Raw genomic sequence first — 24363 nt, forward strand, 5'->3', positions numbered from 1 at the left:
AAAGAAGAAAAAAAATTAAAAACATTAAAGACATAAAAACATGGAAGACATCAAAACCCGCACTCTAACCCTAATTTAGCCATAAGCAACTCTAAACAGGTGGGTTTTAAGTTGAGATTTAAAGGCACCCAGTGTTTCAGCTGTTTTACAGTTTTCTGGAAGTTTGTTCCAAATCTGTGGTGCGTAGAAACTGAATGCTGCTTCTCCTCGTCTGGTTCTGGTTCTGGGGATGCAGAGCAGAACCAGAACCAGAAGATCTGAGGGGTCTAGATGGTTGGTACAGTAATAACAAATCTTTAAGGTATTGTGGTGCTAAACCGTTCAGAGATTTATAAACTAACATGAGTATTCAACTCATGTTGATCATAACTACATGGAAATGATCTTGGAAGAGGAATTTTAATTTTAGTTAAAGTTAGAAAAGTGTTTTTTTATTCTACAGTGTAAACAGTGTAAGCACATACAAACGTGTAATTCATGCAGTCATTTTTGTTGCTGAGTAGTTTGAGTGAAACATCTTGATGTGGCTGTTAGAAAGAGGACATATAAATAAAGATTAATTGATTTATTGAACAGTAAATCAAGTAAAACAGGATAATAATTTAACTTTAATACATCATATCAATTCATCGTTGTTGTAATTTTCTTTTTACATTTCCTGTTTTTATTTACTTTTACTCTTAAAGGTGGATGCCAATAGTGTATTGAAGAAGAGGATGAACTCTGCACCGGTTTTCGATCGCCCTGCAAAAACTTTCCCCAACCCTCCTGTCAATGCCCAGGCGTTCCTCCAGCAAGGCTCCGCCGTCCCAGCCAACAACGTCCTGACAGGCACCAGCATCATTGACAAATACTCACGCATCCTTTTCCCCCTTTCGTTTGGCGCCTTTAACCTGGTCTACTGGATCGTTTATCTCACCAAGGACACCATGGAGATGTCAAGGTAAATAGATGGCATGGCTGTCACAAATAACTTTGTTTTGCTTGGAGCACAAGATGGAAATTATTTCACCAGAAAATGAGTGAAGGTGGAATTTGTTTGTTATAATTTCTGCTTTAGGTTTATTGAATTGCTCTTATCAAGGTCTTAGTATGGCTCCAGTGCTTAGGAAGGTGTGGATACGCTTTAATTATTACCTTTTGTTGTATTTCAACCACTAAGTTCAATGTGATTTACTGGGATTTTATATGATAATATGATAAAACAATATCAAAGTACTCTAGACATATCAAGTGGAGAGAAAGTAATGCATCTATTTCACTTTGTTTGTTACAAGAGAAAAAACCGTCATCTTTTACTGCATGCAAGGCTCCAAGTCTTTTGGGTTACGACTTGTTCTGCAATTTCTGCCTCTTCTTCTCCAAATTAACTGAGATTTCATTGAGGGCGTCTATGAACATCAGTTTTCAGGTTTTACTACAGATTCCTAATTGAATTTACTTTGGACTTTATTGGCCAAAAAGACAAATTTGGACAAATAGCATACATATGTTTTGTTCTAACCATTCCTAACCTGTGGAGGAATGGTTAGAGTTCAGTCCTGCTGGAAGGTAAACCTCTGCTCCAGTCTTAATTCTTTTGTAGTTTCTAACACATTTATTCTAGGTTTCTTGTGTTAAGCTTCCTGAGATGAGCTTCACCCTCCCTGCTGATGAAAAGAATCCCCACACCATCATGCTGTCACCACCATGTTTTAATGAAGGGGTTGGTGTTTAGGGTGATGCAATGTGTTACGCATGAGGGCCAAAAAGTTATATTCTCATTTCTCCACCTTCTTTCACATGTCCATTTTGTCTTTTACAGGATTTGTGGCAAACCTTAAAGACTCCCAGTCTCTTTGTGTTTCTCTTGTATTTAAGTTTTTCTTTATTAACTCTTTCATTCCACCGTCCATCACTTGTCTGCAGATGTCCTACTGACCAAATCATTAACACTCACATCATGAAGACTTTCTTTCCTTTTGGTAACAAAACCAAGTTCTTGTAAAATAAATGTTTATTTCAGTCATTTGCTTTTGATTATATTGCATCAGTTAACAAGTAATTTAAGTGTCTGTTAGCTAAAGAAAAATGTAATTTGAAATGAATATAAGCAGTCAGACAATGTAAAATGTTTTTAATTGGAGTGAACATGCAGCCAAGTCAATTATGGAAGGAGCCCAGGATGCCTCAGTGGTTGAGGTAATGGGAACAGAAGAAGAAACAACAGAGCATAATAGAAATATCCTTTATTGCCCCATAATGGGTACATTTATGTGCAGCAGCAAGGTGACAGGGAATCTAAGCAAGTAGGTTCACACCAATATATAAAAACAGTATAAAGAACAATGTAAATGACAATAAAAACTGTATAACAGCAGATATGTGCAGAAACATTTTCAGAATGAGTAAACCTGTGCGAAACAGCGTGATGGAGGAGAACAAAGTGAGACGGATCAACAAAACAATGGATCAATAATGACATCAAATGCTGACTTTCAGCTTTGAATAGAATGGATCATCAGCTTAAATCAGATTTATAATCAGATTTAATAGTTTCTACTGAAGGACAAATTAAAAGAATAAACAAATAAGTGCAAGATATGGCTCTTTACAATATGTTAAATCATTTCAAACTGAAATAAAAACACATTTTTAATACATCATAAATTGATTATATGTGACAGTAATTCATTAAAAGATCAATTGAATTGGAAGTATTTGAGCATTTAATAAATTAATTGTGAAATAATTAAAACTGTCATTGGCTTACCAACAGATCCCAACATCTGATTAGTTACCCTTCACAGCAAGTCAAGACTGATTGATCCCAGATTGATGCAGAGCCTGCTGCCCCTTAGAGAGGCAGTAATCGTTTAAGAGACCAATAAAGAGTCCGTTTTTGCATGTGAAGGCGTAATCGATCTTATCAAATGCCTGGTTCACCTTGGCCAATTCCTGTCGATGATCCACTCCAAACTTCCCCGTTATGATAGGATTCCTCCAATAACCTCTCAGGGTGAGCCTCAATACCCAATGGAGGAAACTTATTTTATCTGCTTCTATCTATGATCTCATTTTTTCAGGCTTGATCCATAACTTATAACCACAGGTGGTGCAGGATTGAACAAAAACACACAGGTAAATCAATAGCTTCTTTTCCTGGTTCAGCTCTCTTCACCACAACACACCAGAGCAGAGCCCACTTTACTGCAGCTGAAGTAAACTCCGGTGCTTCAGGCACATACTGACCCCAGACATGGAGTCCTCCCCTTTTTTGGACTTTGAGGTGCAGAATCTCATTGGATCCCCTTCAGAGTCAGCAGCTTGAGGGGTCCAGCAGAATCATACCATGTGCAAAAAGCAAAGATGCAACCGTGAGCCCTGAGTTTCTCAACCCAGTCACCCATTTCTTCATTAGTAGGCCTTGAGATTGTGTCCATGAACAGCACAAACAAGATCAGTGATTAAAGGCAGCCTTGGTGGAGCTGCTTTATTTAAAACAGGATAATAACTCTGCTTCTGCTCTGTTGAACCATTTGATATCACAGTTTATATGATGTATGGTTACCATGGAAAACATAATGCAATCTGGGCCTCAGAACTGCCTGCTGGTGATTTAAACAACTTGTAAAGACTGAGTAAAAAATAGTTCTTAAATGTTTTCACAAGTGCTCTCTTTGAAATACAGGTTTCCATGTGTGTAGCCAACAGATGCTGTTCCTAGCATCTGTTCCTAAATATAATTTGGTTTTTTTAAGTGTTTTGATGGCAACAAAAGTTGGATGTTACTATCTTACATCATCTCTAGAAATCCTTCTTGGTTTGACACTTTGACAAGATGCTGAGCGGTAGACTAGTTAAAGGATGAAGTTCAGTTTATGAACTCTTGAGTGTTTGTGTATGTGTGGATGCATAATTTTGTTTGATTTGCTTCAACTTCATAATATGAACAGATGTGTATGTCTGGTTGTGCATCCTCACTCCCGACTCTGGGATGCTTCAGCTGTGTGGGTTTAAATCCTTTCATTCCCTGCTTTGCTCCTCCTCTAAAAAGGGAAAAGCCCTCAAGGCAGGAGCTGAGACAAGTCAGAGGACATGACAGTGTTGGCAGGCATCAGGATAGCTCTGTGTGGCTAACACTCTTAGGGATTCTTAAATGTTTCTAAAAATTGATAGGAATTGTAATCCCGAGAGACGTTTCAAACAGACTGGATGATTACAGTGATGACTTTTTTTGTGTTGTGGAAATTGAAAGCAGACATAAACTAGGAAAAAACATACTAGAGTATGTAAATGTAAAATATGAACAAAGCACAAGAACATATAGGAAGAGAATCCTGTGTATTGTGTATTCTGATATAGATTCATATTTCATACATTTTTAACTCTTGACTGCTGTATCTGTTTTGTGTTTTGTTCAATTCTGTTTGTGTGTTTGTTGCATCCATTCTGAATTTCCCTGATTGATTTGTTGGATTGTTTTATGTTATCATTCTTCCTCGGTATTTAATCTCCTGAGTTTCATTGTTCATTTCGATTCTATCAAGATGGTTCCATGTTTTGTCTTCCTCATGTCTTCAAGCTCTTCAGTTTGGTTTTGTGAACAACTGCAAAACCGCAAAGGTTTGTTAGAACAGTGTTTGTCAACCTTTTTTGAGCCAAGGTACATTGTTTTAATTGAAAAAATCACGAGGCACACCACCAACCAAAAATGTTAACAAAGATACTCTGTAGCCGCCTATATTACATATATAGTCATTCTTATCAAAGTGTCTTGAATAGAAATCAAACAACACAAAAAATTATCAGATTTTATATTTCTTATTTCAAATTGCACTTAACATGTCCACTTCAAAAATACACCTAAACAGCCACGACACTGTGGTGTGCGATGCATGAATATAGTAAAATTCATGCAAATCCCCCCCCTGAAGCTTACATATATCAGCCGCACCGGGCTGCAGGACGCTGGTATCTCTGCCGCTCTCGGTTTCCCATAAGGACCCAGCAGAGAGATGCGTCCTAATAACTGCTGGATATATTAAGGACGCAGTTCTCCGTCTCCAAATCCGGTTTTGTTCACACAGAGCTTAAGTGCAGCGGCTCTATTTCCCTCCTGTACTGCCAGATCGATACTCCTCAACTTAGAAGCGGCATCATATGAGTTTGAAAACATTTCTCCGTCGTGCCTGCTGCTAGCATGTGCTTGTTCTAAATGAAAATGTGCACGTTCTTCTTTGATTTCCAATTTTAACTTGGGAATCAAGTTAAAATTGATTTCCAAGTAACAATCTGTGGATTGTTCTGAAGAAAAATCCACAGAACAGCCGCATGTTCAAAGTGTAGGAAAGAAGTAGCATCTTATAGTCCGGAAAATATGATAGGTGAAATTGGATAATTTCCACGGCACAGCCGATGATCACTTACGGTACACTAGTGTGCCGCATCACAGTGGTTGAAAAACACTGTGTTAGAGAACCGCAGTGACCAAAGAGCATCATGGTGGGCAAGCAACACGCCAGGCAGGTCAAGGATGAAGTTGTGAAGTTTTAAGGAGGGTTAGGTTGTAAGGAACATCCCTAGATTTCAGTATCTTCAAGATCATTGTTCAATTCATCATCCGAATAAGAATAAAATCTGGCACAATTGCAAAGCTACCAAGACATGGCTGCACATCTCATCTGGTAACTCCAGGGACATTTTTCAGTCCTCGAAAGCATGTACACATTTTGAGTAAAAAATGAGAAAACGGCACTGCATACAACAGAGCTCTGTCAAGCTATGTATGTTTAGCCTTTGTCATAGCATGCGCTCCCATCAAACCTACTGTATAGATGACTGGGTGCAGAAAAACAGATTTTCTCTTTGTGTGTGTGCAGGTGGATTTCTGTGAGTATTTCTGAGGAGGATACAGGCACAGAAGTGTATAAATGTGCTATAGCAGCAGTGTCTACCGACTGCGGGCTATTTTAATGAATAGCACCATTCAGGGCGAGACATGAAGGAAACAAATTGGCTGAAAACGCTTCCTTCCATGAGGGGCCCCAGCTGGTTGGCTGACTGTTTGCTAGCTGCCTGGCAGGCTGGCTGGAGTGTGGTAACAGCGGACGATAAGCCTTACTCTTCTTTATTGGCCATCATAGTGCTAGGCTTGAAAAACAACTTCACCGTTGTTGCTCATAAATCAAAATCCCTAAATGCTGTTTCCAACTCAATTCCTATTTTTGACTGCGGGGCCATTGCCATAACTTTGGTGTAATAATCACTCGATTACAGGCCACTCAGACGGAGGGCAAAGAAGAATGATAGAAGTACTGACCCTCTATCTATATTGTTTCTCTTTGGGGCCTTGTGGGAATTGCTACCACTGCTTTCACCTAGTTTGTCTCTTCTTGCATGCATGCATTTTTCTCTCACCTGCCTGTGTTTACATGTTTTCCTGTGAGTCCATCACACCAAAGACATTTTTTAAGGCACAGTATTTCTATCTTCCTTTGGTCACTTAAAAATGCTGTCTGTTTCGGAAAGTCTTTGCACTAAATTGCTGTCTCTATATCTTACTTAATATAAGTATTATTCTTTCAAACCCACTCTTTCTACCTGTCACTCCCCCACCTTCACACCTCTCTTTTCTATCACAAAGCGCTGTCTGTGCTCGGCGCCCCTTCTTGATGAAACAAGAGCAGCCTAAGCAGAGTGATCCACCCTCCAACATCCAATATTCTCTATTCACCGTCCAGCACCTCTAAAGCAAATACAAACATCATTTATGTGAGACTGTATGTTTATTTGTGAGGTTTTTTGTTTTTTTTTACCAATTGTATAAAACACAACTAACATATCAGGACAGCAACATCAAGCAATAACTGTTGTCAATGCAGGTCATTGTTAACATATAATACCATTTAGACTCAAAAACTGAGACATATCACAAAAAGCTTTATTATTCCAACAATTAATCTGACATGTTTGTGCATTTGCAATGTTCTTCTCACATTTGAACATATAATTACATTTTTTCAATACCCATAATTATCACATAACAACCAAAAACATTCTTATCATACTTATAATTATAAGTAATTTATTGCATGATCACTTATTGTTCAAACATCAAATATGTCAGAAATATTTCACATTCAGAAACACTATAAATGACTGGATTTATTCATTATCCAAAAAGCTTCTGTTTGTCATAAGAGTCAACATATCAAGTTAATTCAGGGTCATTTTGAACCAATTTTAACTTTGCTTAACTCTGTGTAGGTCCAGATATTTAAGTAAATCACACAAACATTTTCCTTTTTACACTTCGATTCTACATCTCTTTTACTGTCAGCATGTTCTTTTCTATGCAAATGTCTTTTTAGTGGGTGAAACGTGGATAATTTAGACTATTTTAATCCCCTCTTTTACAACTAGGTTAAATTTTGTACATCCCAAACGTCATTTTTAAGGATTTTACATAGATTTGTTTGGGTATGCAGAAATATGTCCATGTTTGGGGATCTGTATGAGTTTTGTATACAAGTGTATGGATGGGTGTAATTATTCCTTTTATTTAGTTCCAAGATTGTTGCATGATCTTAAATGAGAAATTTCCATTTTATGTATGTTTTTACAAATCGTATTTATATTTATTATGCTATCCATTCCCCACCTAGATCAGGTTATCATTCTGGCTTGCAGAAGCTCAAAATCTATTAAGATACAATGTTTTGAGCTGAGTTACTGAATGCAATCAGGATGCTTGGCTAATACAAACATCATCAGTTGGCAGGGCGCTCAACATTTTTGCAATATGAAAAACAATCTATTTACAGTGAAAGCAGGCTCTTCTTCCTTCCAAACTGTTAGCGTAAAGAAGCATCAATTTCATGTTTTTTCCTTTGCCTCTTCAATATTTTAACATAATGTAATGCCCTTAAAATCCACACAGTGAGTTTTTAAAGTAAACACTTAAGAAGTTAGAGCAGGCTGAGATAAGATCGTTTGTTGAGTGTGGAGCTTTGCTTTCTTTCTTTTGTTGTGGTACATTTTCAGAAGCTCTGAAAATCAATGCAGTATTCCTGCGACTCGGGTTCTTTGATTTTCATTCCAGCCCTCAGAAAGCTCTGCTTGAGGTTTATAGCAACCAATGCTTGAGTCTGGATATTTCTCAGACTCAAATAAATAATATAATGAGCAAAACAAATCAGTTGAAAAACTTATGGGTAGTTTGATTATCGAGAGGTTCTCGAAGTTTTCCGGATTTATGAATATGAATACATTTGCATATAATTATTTGTACTTGAGTAATCTTTTTAACAAATACTTTTATTTTTACTCAAGTAACTCCTTTGATGACTGCTTTATAACTTAATTGCTGGGTACTCGACCCAAATCTGAGCCTATATCCACTCTGTGGGTGAAAACCTCTGAAGTTGATGAATATTTAAAAACAACTCTCTCATTATTCAGGCATTTAGCAAATATAAATAATTTGATCCTAACTGACATAAAAGATGAAGGTTTGATCTGATTACATCTGAACTAAAATCATGACTTTATGTACATGTAATAAAGTGCTAATAATGGGTCCAGAAAGTAAATGATCAACCCAGTGTTACATTAAAATTGCTTATTCACTAACTGTATTACAATACAAATGGTTTTTCAAATCCCCCACCAGAACCCCCTTCTTTCTTTTGCAACCAAAGCTATGCAGAAAGCTGTCAGTATTTCTGTTTTTGCCACTGGCCATGCGAGCTCTCTAGCTGAAAATGGCTCTCAGTGCTGTCAAAAGTGTCTCCAGCTTTAACACATCAGGTTGAGGAGGTGGAGGTGTGAAATACCTGGCTGAGGCTCCCCCATGAGTTCCAGACAGTCTACGTGGACAACACTGAAGAAGAAGTTAGAAACTGAAAAAGATCAGATTTCAAATTCAGACTTAAAATGTGAGCAAGCCTTCGCCCGCAAGAGCGAGCCAGAAAAAGCTGTTACATCATACCCATGTGCATTTGTTCCTGTGTACAGGCAGATGTGGATGGATATAAAATGGAGTAGGTGTGCATGTGTAGGAGTATTTATGCATAAAGCAATATGTTTAAATGTGATGAAATTTGAAATTTATCTACCCTCTGAATACACGCAGATTGACATTTTTTCCTCTGATTCAACCTTGCTTCCTCTTCTTTTTGTCTTGCAGGGATACTGTCTAAGATTATGTCTTCCTGGAGAATAGAAATACCTGAACAATCAACACACACGCACATGCGCGCACACATACCAATGTTCTGTTTCTTCACACATTAAAATAGGTAACAGACGCTTGCCAAGCTCTCTTTTATGCAGCCTCAGTGCATTCTATTTCCTTTTAAGTACTCCCATGGAACATAAGTCTTTAGAGAACAGATGTACCAATTCCGATTGCCAACTTGACCATGGAGCTCAAAGCCATGTGGGGCCACAAGTACTGGATCCATTTAAAAAAACAGCTACTCTCACTTCTCTTTTTTTTTTATTTCATTTGTCTCATGTTAAGATAAAAATAAATTGTTACATGTTAAAACAATTTTAATGTGCACATCTGTCTTGTATGCTTTGCCAAAGTTGATGGGACGAGAAATAAGATTAAATAAATTTCACTGAAGAAGCATAAACCAACCACAAAGGGTTTCTCTGTTGGATGCATTACTTTTTTCTATGTAAAATATCCATGCACTTGTAAAAAACACTTGTAAAAAAGTGTTTTATATATATATATATATATATATATATATATATATATATATATATATATATATATATATATATATATATATATATAAATCATTTCCATTATGATTAGAAGGAAACTGATTATAAGAATGTACTTCTGACTGAATCCATTGCATCTGGCAAAAACTTTTTTTTCCTCCCAGTTCTGTCAAGTCTTTGTTTCTTTAATTCTCTCCCTTAACACTGTTTTTGTGTTTGTTGGTTTATTATCCCTCAGCTCAAAGCCTAAGGAGGATCCAAAGCAAAATCTTCAAAGAGTTTACATGATCTGTTCAGTAACGTTGTTGGCATGGCACATTATCGAGTCCAACTTGCACATGCAAGTGGAAAACATTTCCATTTCTACAAAAACATTACGGGCCCTAAAACAAATGAACGTTCAAAAAAGTCATCTTTTTCCCACATTTTCTTTTTTTTTTTTTTTGTAGTGCCTTGTAACAACATTCACACCACTTGACCATTTTCACATTATGTCACGTTTCAACCACAAGCTGTCATGTGATTGACAGTAATCCATAAATGTGAGGTGGGAAGAAAACAAATAGTTTTCAGTAGTTTTACAAGTAAGAATCTGGCAACAGTAGCATGTGTGTGTATTAATCCTCATTTTGTAGAAGCACCTTTCATTGAAATTACTGCTGCAAGACTTTTGAGGTACTTTACTAGCTTTGCACATGTAATGAGTGAAATTATTTCTCATTCTTTTAAAGGTAGTTTAAGCTTACTGAGGTTGGTTGTCGAGTGACTGTAAAAATAAATTTAAACTATTTAAATCTGTTATTGTAAAACATACCCAGTGCATAAGTAAAATACATTTTTGTTGATATTTATTTGTAAAATAACTTAAAATTATCTGTCACTTTCCCCTAACATCACAATTTTGCATTGCGTTGTTATGTTTTTGATTAAAATATAGATTTTTTAATGTGAACATGACAACATTTGAAAAAGTGGAAGGGGTATGAATAGTTTTGTAAGGTGCTGTATATCATGTCTCATATTTGTTACATACAGATATAATTTATAGTCATGAATTAATGTCTACAGCTGAACTTGAATAGTTACCTTTTTTACCTCTTCAATACTATAAATAAACAGGCATGGACAGTAAAGGTTGGGAATATAAACATGATAAATAATTAGATTTTTAGATGGACTGACTTGGCCGTGTATATGAATAAATGTATTCATATGGTGCCGTATAAATCAGTTTTGTCACATTTTTTAGCTATATCTAATCCTCCTTCTCTGTCATAGCTTTATTATTTATTGAACAAATCACAGGTGTGATTGTAAATCTAAAAAAACACATTTCAGTCGAAATCAGAATTTTATCTTATAGATCTGGGGGAAAAGAGTCTAATCTTGAGTCTTTAATTAACACCTCTTTCTGTGAATGTGTCACTGCGCTGCTAGCGCTCTGCAGTCTTAGGTCTCATTAAATCATTCCCTAACACCCTAATTGTTATAAAGCTGCCAAAACAGGCCTTTGCCTTTGAGAAAAGAAAAGAAAAAAAAAGAAAAGAAAAAGAAAAGTGTATCTAGTAAAGTTCACCTACCATTTTCATAGCTGCCATCTCATATGCTAAGACGCCTGGCAACAACTCTTTCCTCACTAGGATTTATTGTTGCATTTTAATTAAAGTTAATGGATTCTTTCACTGGTTTCCAATTATTTCTCCAGATGACAACCATTTCTTGGGAGTCTCAATGAAAAGACCGAAAAAAATAAAACATTAAATGTATCATCATCATTTATACAAAACATATTCATTTATAATCCTTGCATGGATACGAATACGATTTTCCACAGCTTGCTTTTTAAAAAGAGGCTGACATGATAAAGCTATGAGGTGTCTAAAAATAAAACATGGTGTGTTTACTTTCACTTTTCATCTATTATCCAGAAATATGTTCTCATTAAATATGTCTCTTATTAACAGGGCCAGCCGTCAAAAATGCAAAACATAAAAAAACAACAAGCAACGCAAAGCAACATAATACTTTGAAAGGATTTCATGGCAGTCATGAAAATGTGCCTCACAAGAGCTCAATTCAGTTTTGGTTGGAATAAAAATCCAGTTTTATTCATAAAACAAGTTTAAATTGGTATTTTTCTACTAGTATGGATATTTTTATTGTATTTTATATGAGATTTTTTTCTGATTTGTAAACCAGCATGATACAACTTTGATTCTCTACAATGATCAATCAGAACAACAATGCATGAGCAACAAAAAAATTATATGCAATATTCTACACTGCCATATTTTAACAAATTTAAAGATTTTATAACAAACGGAAAACTGGAATCTAAAACACATCAAACAAACATATTCTTTAATGCAAAAATGCATGTGCTGCCAAGGATTACAGACTGTTTTATGTAATATTTTTTGACCAAGGCAAGAATAAAAATTTGCATATTTGAAGACAATTATACTAAAGATTGTGAATAAAAAATGCACCAACATGCCCTGGCCAAGATTATTTTTTTTACATGTCCAAGAAATAGAGCTGATTGGATTTTACATTTTTGTGGAAATGTTCTATGGAGTTATCAATAATAGTTTCCTTAACTGTGGACAAAAGATGCCATATTGCTGTGAATTTGTAGTAAACCAATCCTTAGACTGGTGGAAGTTAGTCAGACTGACCTCTGGTTTAAGTAGATTATAGTAATTTAAAACAAATTAATTTAACATAGTGTATGGGATACAGCTTGTTAAAAGTGAATATCAACTATTTAATTAGCTTTCACTAAGAGACAGTTGTTAAGTTCACCACTGTTTGCTCACCAAAATAAAGTCTCTGCTTAAATAAAAATGTATGACTTATCATTCCACCACAAGCCCAGGAAAATGGGTGGATTTTTCTTTAGGCACTATTTTGTCCAGCAGCATCAAAGATGGTTCATTCTTGTGCTTTTTCAGGTCTCCAGTTGTTTAGAAATAATTTCAGCTGACCAGGCAGATTGATGCAGCTGGCAGTCTCTACCAAGGAAGCAACACGCTGAAACACAAACATTATTTGGCTGAAAAAACAAGCAAACTTTAAAATGGTCTCTTGTAAAACTGCAGAAAGTGTATATCTTTTAACATACCATGTATCCCACGTTTATGAACATTTTCTTTTCATTTGAATTGTGTTAAAGTGCTAAACCAGGGTTGCCCTTCTGACTAACTTAGCATTCCATTGTTCTTAGGATTTCTACATTTTCTACAATATAACTCCTAAATGGCATTTTTGGCAATAGTTAGGGTGACTATCGTTATAATTTCAATCACCCTGACTTCAAAAATGCAACAAAATAAAAATAAAATACAATGAAATATAATAATAATAATAAAAAAATAATATATATATATATATATATATATGCAACAATAGATGTATGCTTTGCATAGATTTGTATAAAATAAGGTCTTCAGTTTCTTGGATCTTTTTCATCAATGTATCACAAAAAGTTAAAAAAAAAAAAAAATTGTCAGCCTGTATGAATTCTGATTCTTCTGTTTATGTATTATTATTTCATCACCCTCCTCCACTCTGTGTTTGGGGCAGGAGGTGAGGAAATTAGAGCACTTTGCCCTGTTATGTCCCACACATCAGGTTGTACAATAAGAAAACCTCATGGACTCTGAACTTTGCTTTCTACTGGACTGTACTGGACTGATGGCTCAGACCCAATGAGGCCTCCAAGCTGCTGAGTCACCTGTAGTGAGAGACCCAAACAGAAATTAAAAGCAGAAAGAGTTGACATATGTTTTGTGTGTGAGTGAGCGTACTCTTTCCACATGACTGAGCATGTTTGCTTTTATTAGTAGACCAAACCATCTGCCCTGTGACCCATGCCTAGCTGCTCAGCTCCACCACGCCACTGCAAGAACTTCACTTGCTTGTCTTCCTTGTGGTCTATGATCGTAGACGGTTGTGAACTTCAGTAATGGAAAAATATTATTGTGGTGAATTTGACCACAAGGCTAATGTTTTACTTCAGTTTTTTAAGTCATCAGGCATGTACTTTGTTAATTCTTTGACTTTGCCAGTGTTAATCCATGTCTCATATTTTTTACACTGTTATTTGCCTAAAGATTATGGACACGTTTAAAGACAATGAATTCTCTATTTTCTGTGATTTTTTTGTGAGCATAATTAGATATTTATATAAGTTTCATTCCTATTCTATGACCCTGCTTGATGATCAGTTGTATTAATCAATTTACCTGTTAAAATAAGCAGTGGCAGGTTTTATATTTCCCCATTTACATTTGTTTATCTCCAGAACTTTTCTCCTGAACAAATTTATTGCCATAAACAAGGCCAGTTTTTGATGCAAAAGACAATAATAATATATGCAGTTTCAGGTCTGCAAAGCCTGGTAGTAAATGAACCTTCACTCACTTTTCCCACAGCATTGTATATATTACTATGTTCAATAAAGCCAAATTATGTAAATCTAGTTTTTCTTCATTCTCTTTTTTTTTTTAGAAATGTACTATTGCAAAATTGAGATTTTAAAATGTTTCATTTTTTGGCACACTGCAACCTGAAGCCTCAGAGTTTTTAATGCAGCATTACATGAGAGAGAAACACAAATTGACTGATAGTAGATATTTCACCAGTACTGCATGTGTGAAAGCTTCACGTATTTATTTTTGGATATCAGTGTCAGCATGAACATGAGCAAGAGTGAAATACAATGGCTGAAATGCATTTCCCCCCTTTTCTTTCATTTGTTATTTACATTGTAGCTGTATTTCTTCACTTACACTGTACAAAGCTGTAGATTCCTATATGACAGTAATGTTACTGTACTTGCCTTCTTTACCACACCCACAGACCTGGGTGTTGAATTGATTGTATGAAAAAAATACTAAAGAAATAGTTTATCCAGTGAGTCACACATTTATGTAACTCCGTTTCAGTATGCCCTATTTTTAGAACAGGCACCGATAAACCACAGCTTTACATTTGAGCGTCATTGCATGTGCATATGAATAGGAAGGTGTTTCCAGGATATCTTTTAGCTTCTCAAAAGCTTAAATTCTCAATTTCCTTTCCATCCACTCACAGGAGTAAAAGGCGCTTTCTGTCTTTATTTTATTGCATTCTCATACAGAACAAAAACAAAAGTTGGAGATTGAAAGAAAAGTCAGTTTTGCTACTTAACTTACATTTGGAAACATATGCATTTCGAACGATCCTCGTCTAGGTCATGGTGTACCCAATCACAAAAGGGTAGAGTGCCATCTATTGGTGCATAACCCAAACCCTCTCTTTTATTCATAGCCGCCTAACCACTAGCTCTCCCTCACCCACACACACACTGACGCTCAACTCCTACACACTGACTCACCATATGTTTTTACACATGCAAAGAGAAAATCACAGTTTGAACAGCAAGCACACAAAGACTGACATCTTACAATAGCTTGGTTTGTTTTTATGTGGGCATATACAAACACAGGAACAAATACATACCTATCTACAGGAACCCACAACAGAAATTCATAAAAATGTATATACATTTAGAAATACAAAAGATAACAAAATATTAATAAATTAACTTTACATTTAACTTACACTGGGCAGTATGTTAAGTTAGACTAAACTACATTTTAATGACAGTTGTACTTTTGGGTAAGTGCTTCTAATGTTTGGTCATTATTTAAAAAGAAAAGAAAAAGATTTTCACTTTAATTATATTTTGCTTTCCTTACTTTTCCATTATGAAAATATGAATAATAGTTAATAAGATGAAGTGTTTTTGTATTTCAGCCAAACACCAAAGCAAGCAAAAATGTACCTAAATTGAACATGACTGTGAAAAGAAAAAAATTACTCATTTACTTCCTTCTTCAACTCAAAGTGACTCACACATACAAACAGTGTATTTCTGCTCCACAATTATGTTCCTTTTTGGAACATGGTAATTTTGGTTTTGAAGATTGCAGCAGCTTCTCTGGAGTATTTTAAAGAGTGTGACAGAAACATTTATCTGCTTGTGATGAAAAAAGATTCTGTGTGAGGATTGAAAGAAACTGAAAACATTGGCAGGAATTCCACTTATTATTCTCTCCACTCCTTCCCAAAGAATTGTATTAGCTACTACTAATTTTAAGCAAGACAGTGTGGGAAGAATTTCTGTTTTCCTCAGTTGAATAATTTACCTCCCAGAAACAACAAGAGCTCTGGTGAGAAATTAGTATTTGTTTTCTGTCCGTTTCTTCTTCTCTTCTGAGGAGACAACTAACAAACCAGTGCATCATCACCCCCATGAGGTTTTACTGAGACCTGTACATCCCATACCTAAATGTCCCAAACCAAAATGTTATTGTCATGGCTACAGTACTGTAAACATTTGATTTTAAGGAAAGGTTGGTAACTCTAAGATGCATGATGTAGGGACAGCAAAAGGTGGTGTAATCTGATAAACATTGATTTGGGGGATGGTGGTTTTGTAGAAATCCATATGAGTGGGCACAAGCTTACCTCACTTACAACTGCAGGAATATGAGTGACCAGCACATAGGCCAGTATGTGGGAGTGTCTCTGTGCTGCTCAACTGTGTAGGATTTTCACAGCACTGTCAGCTGCCACCGTATTAACTACATCAGATTCACATAAGCTTCACTCAAACGCCTGAATGATATGTGAGTCTGATTCATCCGATTTCCACCCTGTCAACCAAGTAGAGATGAGAGAGACAATCAGGGACAGGATGTGAGAAAGACGGAGAGACAAGATGTTGGTGAGGACATGACACAGAGATAAACGGGTGTTTTGGTTTTTGCTTTGTGGACCTTTTATCCCTTGTTCACTAGGATGAGGGGTTTTTTCGGGAAGCTTCCTTGCACATGGATATTGGACATGTGCTCCTGGATATGGATCTTGTGGGTCTTTTTTGTGCAGGGGTGCACTCTTGCAAGGGGCTTTGCTCATGCAGGCCTTTTAGGATACATCTGCTTCAGTTGTGTGTGGGTGAAACAGTGTTGGTGTGTAGTGTGTGTGTCTCGCTGTGTCCTGACGGAGGAATGGTGGTGTCCCGCCACTACGATCCAACGCCATTGGGCTCCCCAACCTACAGTTCTGGGTCAGGGCTTCATTTTTTTCTACTTTCTTTAAATGCCAGAAAACTTAGGGTCAGATTTAACTTCAGACAGTGAGAAGAAAAGTTTGCATGTGTCTTTTTAATTCAGTGAATGTAAATATCTGATTTCAGCTGAATATGAATAAAAAAACCCTGAACACTATGACATGCTTATGTGTTGGGGGTGGGGTGTTTAGAGTGTTAATTTTCTGCTACATGCCGCATCTCCAATTTAAAGAAAAAAGTTACATTTTTGTCTCCTCTGATCAGAACACCATCTTCAAGAGCTCCTACATAGCTTATGGCACATCAAACAGAGAATTTCATTTGGCCACCATCTTGTCACTCCATAAGACCAGATTTGTTGTTATTGAATTACATATTTGGGCTTAAATATTCAGGGGTATGAGTGGTTTTGCAGTGCACTGTAAAATCAGGATACTCTGGACCTCTTTTATCTTCCTGTCTCTCCTCAAATACCACGCAGCAGAAACAATGTAAACAGTGTTTCTTTGCACATGCCAGCTGTATTTTATTACATTCTGCACCATCTTGTTTTTCTCCCAGGAGGATGTAATGTATTGTCTTGTATATAGATCTCCAGTTCCATTGTCAGGGGCTGTTCAGTGTGTGAAACAATGTTTAGGAGATGCCTTTTGATGTGGAGTCCCTCGAATGAAATCACCACCCTGCATATCACATTTCAATAGTAGATTTTGTTTCAATTTGAGAGATAAGTACTTCTATAGCACATTTCCATTACGGTACTATTATTATTCTTTGTTTTTCTTTAATCCCATGTTAAAAATAATCATTACGGGATTTTACTGTATGCTGAGTATGAGCTGTGTGCAAAATATAAATGGAGCCTGAAAGGCAGATCATAACAGGAGTTACTATCTAAATGTCACTTGTTTCAAAATAACTGGTTGCTTTTAGGTTCACCAGAGACAAGTGACTGTTTTTATTGTAAAATACTAAATTCACTATTTAAAGACTAAAAGTCAGGCAGTAAATTCAAAATTAGAACACTGTGAGTTAGCAAAATGAATATTTACAATGAATATAGAATATTAGTACATTTGAGAAAATAAAAGTAAAGTGACGATGTTGAGACAAATTGATATTTAGTATTGGAATCCTCTTTAAATGTCTCTTCAGAGAATAATTGAGGAGTCATTGCATTTTTACAAGCCACTGCTCAGAGTTCAAATCAAAACATCTAAAACAGGAAGCGAAAATAAAATAAAATTCCACCTGAGTTTCTTTTTATTAGCAACAGCTACAGAAAAGCAAGAATAAAGTTGACCTTACAAATGGTGTGGATCACATTTGAAAGACTGAAACCCTCCATCCACACACACACGCACACACACATTCTGACCCATGTTTGAGCCAGAGCCTGAAACAACCTTTTTTTTGTCTTAAAAAAATATGTTTTGACTGCTCAGATATGTGTTCCTGACAAAAGACTCACAATTTCATTGAAACAAAAAATCTTCTTAGACCGTTACATTCACACCTCTTCAAAGAAGTCCCTAAATACAGAGACAAAGTGGATACATTAGCAACAGTGCCTCTCTCATCAGAGCAAAAGCCCAGCATGTAAACACTCAGTAAGTGTTTACATGCTGGTTAAAGGCATCATATCTGTACCACTTTCTGTACGACGTCCCTCATTCTGAGTTACATTTCTGTACATCTGTTTTTATTGTCCTCACTGTAAACAGTTTGTCTTTTTAATGCTGAAGTACACATTTTGTACATTTTTAGATTAACCAACTCAGTTGCACATTCATTTGGACTGGAGTACAGTTTCTTTAATTAATATATTCTATCTTTGTGAGAGTCTTCTTGCTCTGATTGCCTGTCACTTTGTTGATGTTGCACAGAAATGTTCCCATTGTGGGACAATAAAGGATGTTTCTATTCCACAAAAGGCTTCCTTTCTGCTCATACTTTCAAATGTACTTCAATCAATAAAGTGTTTTTGAATTGAATTAGAATTTTTTAATAGTTTGTGCATGCTCAAACAAGGCGATATAATAGCATCGCAGGAGAGGTTGGCTACTTAGTGAAAGCACTAGGCCAGTACTTCTCAAATAGTGGGTGCCATGATGAGCTGAATGGAGGCGTGAGAGGCAAGACGACTTTAGTATTCTTGTCCTTCATTCATGCTTTAATGATAAACAGACCTCCAGTCAATACAGAATTCAATATTTAACTGATAAATAAAGGACAATTCTGCATTTTACAGGACAGAGGGCCAACCCTAGCAGAGCAACACCAGTGCTGCACGCGGCGCTAGATTAGAGCAGACAGAGAGAGAGTAACAAGGACAAAATGAGAGGGTTAGATTTGTTTTTCAGCAACATTTTGTCTTTGTTGTGGTACTGCAGACATCGTAATAAATAACATTTTTAGTATTCATTAAACTGTCATATGCCATCTGTCTACTACAAGTAAGGTAGCTATTACTGAAAATAGCTTCACAGAATTTCAAACTATACAAGTTATCCTTTAAAAGAGAAAATTATACAGTGGCAGACCTGAGACCTGGTATTTGTAATTAAGTCTCTAAAATACTACGCTGGAATTAAGTCAAATTGAAATTCTAACAAATCACACATTTTTTGTAATTTTTTTTTAATCAAACTTCTGTTAAACTTTTTAGGTGGTCATTCTCAAATACAAAAAATGATCCATTCCTATGTCAAAACGTTCTGTTTGGTCGATAACATAGAGATTTTTTTCTTGTTTTCACCAGCTGACATTAAGTTCACAAAGTTGTAAAGGCGAAAAGTGCAGTAAGAGATTACTGCACCTCCACACCCACATTCTCTGATGATTTATTAATTCAATAAAGGGATAAATGGGTGGGATGTTGGCTGCAATACAAAAGGAAGCATAGACCACTTGCAGTCTTGTATTAAAAAGGAACTCTAATACCTTTTAACAGTTCAAATTACCTATTACTGTTGCATGCTCGTAGGGGGGTGAACGGCTCACTGCAAACAGTAAAGTGGTTTCTATAAAGTCTTTATATAGCAACTTCTCCAAGCAAATCATTAAAATTCATCTGGATACCATAGCAACAAACTTTCTTCATATGCAAGGGGTCAGTTAGAGCTTGTGAAAAGACTACCAACTATGCGTACCAACAGCTGGGCCTCCCACGCTAATAGGTGAAAGGTTACATCTCAAGTTTTGTATCAGTTTTGTACTTTCCTCCAATATGTTACTCACAAATATGCATTTTCTTTGTGTGTGTGAAAGCCCAAACACAGAGACTGCTACTATTTTCACTTACAGGTTTTTATGATTGTTACTTCTGAAAATAATAGAACATTCTGAATTAATTTTCACTCTCTGGTTTAATTTTATAAAGAAGAGCATGCATTATTTAGATTATTGAGTTTGAATGCCAATTAATTAAATCAGCGGTATTGTACAACACTGAACGATAAATCAATTAATTGCACAATAAATTAAACCTATCGACCTCATTTTAATTATCGGCTTTATCTTCTCTTTCTGCCTTTTTTCTTTCTGCTGATGACACTGACTGAAAAAAGGCTCAACTCCGGTGCTCTCCACTGACCCTCCCTTCCTATTTCCTAAGTGTAATGTCTAGTGCACATTACACGAGTTGTTGCCCGATTATCGGCCCATTTTCAAACCCTGAGAGACACATTAGCCGACAGAAATCCTAGGTATAACGGTTTGATCGCGTTTGTCATGCCATGTGGTGTCCAGCTATATTCTTTGCACCAAATGCTGAATAAATATTAATGTTGTTTCCACATATCATCTCCAAATGTCCGCTGGACTTTAGGTCGCGCCGTGTCAGCTATTGGGATTCCCTCCGTAATTTCCCCTCAGAAAGCGCGGAGGAGAATCCGCGCTTTCTGATTGGCTACCTGTCACATTCATCAGGCTGTGTTGACTCTCCCAGTCTGGGAAAACCCCTGATTTAGATGGGAGCTGCCACGACGATCTACCGTAACACACCACACACTACAGGATGATCGGTTACGAAATCACCAGCGACAATCTTCGATAAGTCAATGATCTAAGATTGTCATAAGATTGAAAATAGGGGCAAAAAATCGTGTAGTGCGAACTATTTCATTAGGTACTGGGATGTGCCCATCTTCTCTATTTAAATCTAGTGATTACTGAAGGGGAATATAGTATACAGACATCATAATCTGCACTCTTTTGGTTGAATGCAGTATTTATTTCCACTTTGTCTTTATGTTGTTTAGTTTTTATTCAAGTACGTTTTTTGTTAATGGAGACTGAGAATCCATTAACACTGGAACTGATTTAGTTTATCAGTTCCAGTGTATATTTATGTGTTCTTTTGAAAATAAAGTGTATCTATCTATGGCAGGAAATCGCATGCATTATTAGTCATTTCCATTAAATCAGCGTCAAAAGGTCTCGAAACAATATTATTGTTTATCGCAATAATTTTTTTAGACAATTAATCGTCCTGCAAAATTTGTTATCGTGACAGGCCTACTTGTGTTGTACAATACCTCACGTCACACATGACTTGAAGAATAAAGTTTTATAAAATGTAATTCTGCAGCACTTGTAACTGGTTTTATGAGGCACATCTATTGTTAAACATCTATTAAAGGAAATACTTTCCCTCACCAATATTATATAATATATATCCCTTGCACTCATTCAATTACAGCATTTACACTTTTTTTAGTTTGAATCCTTTACCAAACAAGATCTTTACTTTGTATTTCTGGGCAATCTATCTTTTCTGGAGCAAAAGTGCTGTAGAAATTTTAGATTGTGAGGATAGCATATACCGTTTGGATTCATCACCTTAAAACATTCTTCTTAGGGACTCCAGTCATAAGTAAAAACAAACACACACATGTATACTGCATATATACATATATTTACAGTATATACGTAGTATTTGCATGTATCCGTCTCTGGCCACGGCTGGTATATTAACACAAGGATGTGTAAGCAATTTACAGCCGCCAGTGGTTTATTATATGCAATGACTTTTGCTCTAAAACCTTTTTATGCATCAAAATGTGCTTCTTGGCTTCGTGCATTTAAAGGGAGTCTTGTCACAAGTGGATTTTATCCCAGCAGATTACATTTCTTTTCCATAATTAACTTTTTTAGCTGGAAACTTTTACTGCAATCCTGGATGCAGGGCACTAAGGGCTTCATGCTGATAACAGTAACATTCAGGTAGCAGAAATGCTTTAGGTTTGTTTATTTAAATCATGTTTTTAGACTTGGATAATATTTTAATTCAAAATTAAAATCATACAAGAACTACTTTTTGACTGTTAGAGGCACCAGTAGTAAACTTTATATAAATCCCAGCTGTCAGTTGGTGTATACCTGCCAATAAGTTTTTCTTTGCTGGATATTGTACTGCATGCTGTGGAGAATGATCCTTTATCCATGCTATTAATATTAACAGCTGGTCCACTTCTCATGCTACCTTTATAAGCTAGCAAGACAAAATGGCATCAAGCAACAGTTTGTATTTCCATTTGTCAGCCTCTGTTAGAGTGTCATTTCCTTTAACCTTAGCTTTGAGGGTATTTCATTAACATGTCATTTCCTTTATCTTTGCAACTAGTTAATAGAAATAGAGGAAAACACAGAATAATTTATTCTCAACAGTACATCAGTCTTTAGAGTCCTTTAGGAATCGGAAACTTATATATATATATATATATATATATATATATATATATATATATATATATATATATTCTTGGCAAGAACAAGATCCGTGCAATAAACAGCTATGCCTTACCAGTAATCAGATACCCTGCCGGAATAATTAGCTGGCCAATGGAAGAGATGAAGGCCACGGATGTTAAGACTAGGAAGCTACTAACCATGCATGGAGGATTCCACCCCAAATCCAGCACCCTGAGACTGTACACGAGCCGTAAGGAAGGAGGCAGAGGACTAGTGAGTGTGAGAGCCACTGTCCAGGATGAAACATCCAAGATCCATAAATACATCAAGGACAAAGCCTCAACGGACGATGTGCTCAGCGAATGTCTCAGGCAATGGGGAACAGAAGACAAGGTGCTGGAAGTACCATCATGGGAGGACAAGCCCCTACATGGGATGTACCACCGACAAATAACTGAAGTGGCTGATGTCAGGAAAACCTACCAATGGCTGGAGAAAGCTGGACTCAAGGACAGCACAGAGGCTCTCATCCTGGCCGCCCAGGAACAGGCCCTAAACACCAGAGCAATAGAGGCTCAGATCTACCACACCAGACAAGACCCAAGGTGTAGGTTGTGCAAGGAGGCCCCTGAGACAGTCCAGCACATAATAGCAGGGTGCAAGATGCTGGCAGGGAAATCGTACATGGAACGACATAACCAAGTGGCAGGCATAGTGTACAGGAACATCTGTGCAGAATATGGACTGGAAGCCCCGAGATCAAAGTGGGGAACACCCCCAAAAGTGGTGGAGAATGACCGAGCTAAGATCCTGTGGGACTTCCAGATCCAGACAGACAAGATGGTAATGGCGAACCAACCGGACATTGTGGTGGTGGATAAAGAACAGAGGAAAGCCGTTGTGGTGGATGTAGCAATACCAAGTGACTACAACATCAGGAAAAAGGAGCATGAGAAATTGGAGAAGTACCAGGGCCTCAGGGAGGAACTGGAAAAGACCTGGAAGGTGAAGACCACAGTGGTGCCTGTGGTAATCGGGGCCCTCGGGGCAGTCACCCCCAAACTGGAGCAGTGGCTACAACAGATCCCAGGAACAACATCAGACATCTCAGTCCAGAAATGTGCAGTTCTAGGCACAGCCAAGATACTGCGCAGAACCCTCAAGCTCCCAGGCCTCTGGTAGAGGACCCGAGCTCAGAGGATGAAACAGACCACCCGCGGAGGGTGAGAAGGGAATTTTTTTATTTTTATATATATATATATATATATACACACACACATGCACGCATGTGTGAACTTTATTTTGAATTCCACTACAAAGTGTTTTTTCATACTTGATTTCAAATTATTAGTAATGTAAAATTTACTTTTGCAACATCTAATCATTGAAATATTTAGTTTTCAATTAGAAATGGGTAACAGTTTAATCACACTTCCATGTGTGGGTGGGTGTGTGCATGAACCTTAATAATAAAATTTCTTTTTGTTTGTTTTTTTTAGCTGATTTGGTTTAGTGGAATGGTGGAGAGAGCAGCTAAAATATTCCACACAAATAAGGTCAAGTCCTCATTACCATGGTAACCCACCAGAAGAGACCAGCTGGTCCATCTGCTCCTTAGCTAACTTTGAGTTGGTTTTCTTACACCTCATACCAGCTGCTGTTATACAGGATCTGAGTGATCACTCAGGCAGCAACATCCTGTTAGGGCAGTTTGCCCCGAGTTTAACTCTGAAGGCTGCATTCTTGTATAACAGATACTGCAAAATAACATTTGTTACTACAGCTGTTTTTCCCAATCAGACTTTTTGATTAGGATCACTTTTGTAGCT

The 24363-nt window shown here is 36.7% G+C and overlaps 1 protein-coding gene across 2 annotated transcripts in view; it reads left to right on the forward strand.

Moving 5' to 3' along the window:
* gabra6b (gamma-aminobutyric acid type A receptor subunit alpha6b) overlaps window positions 1-9627 on the forward strand; it is a 29272-nt gene extending 19645 nt beyond the window's left edge. For both annotated transcript variants that reach the window (XM_008426913.3, XM_081615974.1), the window contains 2 exons: window positions 687-943; window positions 9170-9627. In XM_008426913.3, coding sequence (XP_008425135.1) covers window positions 687-943; window positions 9170-9182 — 270 coding nt within the window. In that variant the 3' untranslated portion in view covers window positions 9183-9627. The remainder of the gene's footprint in view (window positions 1-686; window positions 944-9169) is intronic.
* The last annotated feature ends 14736 nt before the right edge of the window (window positions 9628-24363 follow it).

Source organism: Poecilia reticulata, chromosome 14 (genome assembly GCF_904066995.2).
Source record: "Poecilia reticulata chromosome 14, P_reticulata-male-v2, whole genome shotgun sequence".
Taxonomy (NCBI): Eukaryota; Metazoa; Chordata; class Actinopteri; order Cyprinodontiformes; family Poeciliidae; genus Poecilia; species Poecilia reticulata.